The sequence below is a fragment of the Dreissena polymorpha genome, chromosome 14 (assembly GCF_020536995.1).
Source record: "Dreissena polymorpha isolate Duluth1 chromosome 14, UMN_Dpol_1.0, whole genome shotgun sequence".
NCBI lineage: Eukaryota > Metazoa > Mollusca > Bivalvia > Myida > Dreissenidae > Dreissena > Dreissena polymorpha.
The window spans coordinates 60,051,054-60,056,952 of NC_068368.1; the positions used below are offsets into that span (position 1 = coordinate 60,051,054).

Genomic DNA, 5,899 nt, shown 5'->3' on the forward strand with positions numbered 1-5,899 from the left:
CATTAATATGAAAAATAATTAAAATGTTGTACAAATATATTTTTGAGCGAAAATAACACGTATTTTATGCAAGTAACTGTATTGTATAGGCACGTTTTAAACGCTCGACTATCGCATAACGCAATTAATTAAAGACATGTATTTGTGAGAACATTTCATTGGTTAATCTAATTCCCCACGATCATTTTCATTGGTTCATCAAGTTCACCACGATCATTTTCACTGGTTCCTCAAGTTCACCACGATCAAATTTCATTGGTTCCTCAAGTTCACCACGATCAAATTTCATTGGTTCATCAAGTTCACCACGATCATTTCCAGTGTACCGTGTTCTAAAAAGCGTTCATTACGAGTTGCAATTTTTGATCCACTTACGCCACTATCTAAATTATCAGAACATGAAGTGGTTTGCAAACGATCAGTCGATATGAACGCGGACAACCATAAGACATTATAAACAAGCCGCTAAATAGGTTTGGTTCCAGATTTTGGTATACATGTTTTTGAGGAATATCTTAATGTTTAAAGAAGACACATCAAAGCATCGGCAATTCAAAATTCACATATAATAACCAAGATTTTGTTATTATATCAAAAAGAAAAGCATAATTTCGTTCTCACTGTATCGCTTTTACTGATACCTAACGTCTGTGCAATGCAGTATAATTATAACTATTAGCTGTATGTTTAACTCGTGTAACCGATATCCGTGCTGTCAGCAATGTAACAGAAAGGAAATAACTATCGTTTCACATGACATATGAATTTGTCTATTTCAGCTGATAACTTCATTAACAAAATATTTTGAATGTGACTCCATGAATATAGTGCTATCTAACTCGGTATATACATTCTTGGTCAATTTTAGATACGCATTTAGAGACTTCGTATCTAATCGCCAATATGTAAATAGGTAACACAAATTAATTCATTACATTAGGTGTTGTCATCAATTTATGTAATATCATGCGTGTCTGGAGACAGATAATTGTTGAAGTATCATACGTATAAATAGTTGTTCAGATAGACAATGAGAACGAACAGAATGGTCACACTCACAAGCCTGGCCAACCTCCACGCAGAGATTTCACTGAAACCAGCGTAGCTGAATCAAATACATGCCTTCATAACCAACCACTTGAGGATAGTCGAGCCACTTGGTACAATAATTTTCCCGTTTTTCTTCTTACTTTTTTTTTTAATTTCGGTAATTTACTTTTTATTATGGACCTTAACTTATGCACTTTTTTCAAAATTTGAAAGAAAATGATATTACTTTCATAAAAAAATATAAAATCCTACCAAATCTTCTAGGATTGTCTTGTGATGGCAGAGATTGTATGTGAGAGCATGGAGCGACAACTCTGCGCAGAGATTTAAGCCTCACCTCATAAACGGTCGGGAAGCAAATATCAATTTGTTTAAACCGGTTTAAACCCCTTATGCTTTGCATTGACCGTTGCAAGGTCATTGCTCTAGCATTTATCTGTTTTATGTATAAACCCCTTATGCTTTGCATTGACCGTTGCATGGTCATGTTAACTGTGAAGGTACCGGTACGTGGTCTCTTGATATAAACAATAATTGTGTACCTTTCGTGCACCTGGAGAGTAATTATTAGTATATCTTTGTAATTATACAAGTATTTTTCTATCAATTAGTTTAGTTTTAGTTTGATGCATTTGGTGATTTATGCCACGCACAATCTCGTCTATTGGCATTAACAGAAATCAGGGCTGGTATTCATAAAGCTCCTAAGGGTAAACTCAAGAAAATTCCTTAAATAATAAAAAAAATCCGCACGTTTTTTGCTCTTTCATTTTGGTGTCTTTTTTTCATTAAATTTGTTTATTTAAGTAAATTTTGCATAGAAGTACAGTATTTTGGCATTACAAAGCTGAAATCATTAGAATTTCAATAGAAAACAGAATTTTTAATTTTTCCCTTAATCCAGCTTATGTAAAGATTTGCATTAGAAGCTTTATGAATACCTGCCCAGTACTTGTTCAATCGAAACACAAAAGAGCGTGATTTTTTAAAATGTGTGTTATGATTTCGGGAGTTGGCATTCATACAAAAGCTTATTCATACACGAGGTTTTGAAATTAACAAAAAAGGGGAAACGAAGAAATAAAGTGCATCACATCACTTTATGTAAAGATACAATCCAGATGCAATATTGGTCAAATGTATGCATCAAAGATAAAGATACCTTCGCTTGATAAATGAAGTTTCATGCTTAAACACGATGTTATGCACATTAAATGCATTGTCAGCCATTAATATCTGCACTCAAGTTTAAGTAATACCGATTTTGTTTTAAATGTCTAATCCCAGTGACATTATGTAACCGTTGCTGTAACATATTTATGTAAATATATTCTCATGTAGTAAGTTAAACAGCCATTGTGTAACATTATCTTTAAAGTTGGCCACTTTGCCCGTACGTCTGCCGTTGTGCTCATAAAAGCTTCTGCTGCCGTGGTCTTCAGATGGCTTGTTTTTTTTTTAAATGGGTGGGATATTGCATTATTGCGAAAAAAATCAAAATAAATGAGCCGTGCTTTTAAACGACACTTACCGCTTTTACGATATTTTCTGTTTAAAGAAAGTCTAAACTAGGACGACACTTTGCGCACATGCATTAAACCTCCACCGTCAGTAGAGAATCTTCATTTTAATCCGAAGCCCTTCATTAATGGAAAGTGACTTATTAAACACACATTCTGATATAATCGCTATCCATGTAGCGGGAACATATTCAGCATTATATCTATAGCTATTCATGTAACGGGAACATATTCAGCATTAAATCTATAGCTTTTCATGTAACGGGAACATATTCAGCATTATATATATAGCTATTCATGTAGCGGGAACATATTCAGCATTATATCTATAGCTATTCTTGTAACGGGAACATATTCAGCATTATATCTATAGCTATTCAAGTAACGGGAACATATTCAGCATTATATCTATAGCTATTCATGTAACGGGAACATATTCAGCATTATATCTATAGATATTCATGTAACGGGAACATATTAAGCATTATATCTATAGCTATCCATGTAACGGGAACATATTCAGCATTATGTATATAGCTATTCTTGTAGCGGGAACATATTCAGCATTATATCTATAGCTATTCATGTAACGGGAACATATTCAGCATTATATATAGAGATATTCAAGTAACATGAACATATTCAGCATTATATCTATAGCTATTCGTGTAACGGCGACATATTCAGCATTATATCTATAGATATTCCTGTAGTGGGAACATATTAAGCATTATATCTATAGCTATTCATGTAACGGGAACATATTCAGCATTATATATATATATATATATATATATATATATATATATATATATATATATATATATATATATATATAAACGTTTTACGTAAGGAACATTCGGTTATATCCTGTTAGTGAATCTGCAAATAGATAAGTTGTCATTTCGCTTAGTACGACATTCTCATTTGTGTTATAGCAAAATATAGTACTGTCGTGGATAATACAATAACTAAGAATGCGGATGCATACATGGTCAGGCATTGCAAAGACTAAAGGATCATACATTACATAATCCTGGTAGAGATGCATGAAACATAGAGAATATTTGATAGGTGTCTGTGTGTCTTGAATTTACCACAAGAGTCAAAGGAAAGATTGCCTGCTGAGGCTTTAAGATTCACAGTCATGTCATATATTCATATATTTATTCCATGGCCAGATTCAATCAGATTAAATACGAGTAATAAAGATTCAATAATCTTCAATCAGATAAAATCATATTAATTCAGATGAAATCTGATTAAATAATATCCAAAAACAATAAATAAGATTTAATCAGAATGAATACGATTAAACGTCCTCGATCTCAGGCAGAACTTTATACTCAAAGTATTTCTTCTTGTGCTTCATCGTGTACAGAACCCATGGTCCGAATCTCTCGGGCACATGCGCATCACCCTCTTTCGTATACTGCGACAGGAAATTTATCCCGATGTCTCCGTGAAATTTGGGACTAAGGAAAAACGGAACAGAATATCTGCCCTCTCCGATATCCAGGACTCGATGACGAGTCGCCTTGAAACGTCCCCCAAGCATTCGCGAGAAGGTGTCGCCAATGTTCATAATCAGACTTCCGGGTCTTGTCTTCACTTCGGCCCACGTTCCATTGGCTTGCATGACCTCAAGACCACCAAAGTGAAACGGCGTCAGAAGGGTCATGAAGTCCGAGTCCGTGTGTTCCGGTGTTGTCACCACTTTTCCATCTTCGAGCCTGGCAATTGCCGGTGGCTCCCCTACCCACGGTGGGTAGTGCTGTATCCTAAAAGTTGAGCAAGGGTTTGGATTAAAAAGATCCGTAAACGATTCCTCGGGAATGCCAAGTCCGATTGCGCACAGTCGAAGCAATTCCATACAGGCTTCGTGCATGAATTCGTACTGTCCCTGAAGGAATTCCTTGAATGGTAAAGTTCCATCTTCTTCCGGCCAAGTGGATTTCTCATAAAACCAGTTCGATTTCGAAACAGTCGGATCATCTTCTTTCACGTCTCGAGCAAACTCAAAAGCCTCCTTTCTACTCGGTTCTCCGGGAACTACCGGAAAGTATCCTCGGTAAATATTGGAGCTTTCCGGATTCCACTGCTGTCGCATAATTTTTCTCTTAAAATCCGTGGGTTTTGCGAAGAACCACTGGCAGCAATCCCATAAACCCTTGAAATCTATGCCTTGTACGTTATCGATGAATGCAAATCCAACGCTTTCTAAGACATCAACTATTTGTTTGGCCTGCTCCTCTCTGTCAGTCTTGGCCTTTGCAAAGTCGATGATGGGTAGATCAATTAGTTCGCCGGACGCCATTTCGAATGAGGGCACTTAAAGATAAAGACATCATGCACGTAACAGTAAAAATATGCATAGACATATTGTTTAAATGGTATGTGGTAAACCTTTAATTTGATTATTTATTATTTTTTCACTATTTTAACAGTATGTACAATATGTACATTTTTGTCTTTGAGGTGGAAAACACTTATTTGTTTAGGTAGTAGACATTGGACAACACGATCTTAATAGACAGCAAGAAACACAAGCTAATTTCTTTCCTAACGTTAACATATTAAAGAAGGTAAACATAATAGCATGTAGCAAATTTGAGAAAATAAATTATCTTAGCCCCAAAACTGTGAAAGTAAGAATTATAAATCGACTGAGCAAACGTCATGCTCGTAATATTCACTCTAGAAGAGTTGATGTTTATGTTCAAGTTTTATGACACACTTTCAATAAAAACCAAAGTGCGTATAAAAGTTAACTTTACTAAATGCAACAAAACTTTCACTAACTACGTGTAGTATACACAGTGCATTACATATGTAGGTTATTTTACCTTGCTGAATAAATCACACAAACAGCAAACACCACAACCAAAATCAAACAAAAGCAGGCAATTACTAGTGATATCTAGTTTACATATATCCACATGTTATCGGTTGTTATCTCGTGTGTTGAACTTTGTCATTTAAAGTGAATATTGACGTTCCAATCCAACAATTGTTGCAAGCAGGGTGCAGGATCAACGGGGTTTTCAGGGGTTTACACACGGGCTGGAAAGAATGTAAACACATCGTTAAGAACTTTATTTTTGTAAATATCTTGTTATTGAAGTACCTTTGCAAAAATATTAAGATTAAAGAATAAATCCTTGAATACGTCTGAATTCGGTGCCAAAATTTCACGTTGCGTGCTACATAACTGTATACATGAATGCAGCATACATCGAATTTTTGGCAAAGAACACAGGCTTTTTAAATAAAGTGATTCTGATACATTTCACATTGTCACAAGCAGCATAAAACTGTCTTTTATTCAC

General features: G+C 35.1%; 1 protein-coding gene across 1 annotated transcript; it reads right to left on the bottom strand.

Moving 5' to 3' along the window:
- Nucleotides 1–2,636: 2,636 nt before the first annotated feature.
- LOC127857781 (isopenicillin N synthase-like) lies at nt 2,637–5,594 on the bottom strand. Its single transcript, XM_052394436.1, has 2 exons — nt 5,417–5,594; nt 2,637–4,901 (listed from the first exon to the last, which is right to left on the bottom strand). Exon 2 carries the CDS (start codon nt 4,885–4,887, stop codon nt 3,883–3,885), a length of 1,005 nt encoding a protein of 334 aa, XP_052250396.1. The 5' UTR covers nt 4,888–4,901; nt 5,417–5,594; the 3' UTR covers nt 2,637–3,882.
- Between the last annotated feature and the right edge of the window lie 305 nt (nt 5,595–5,899).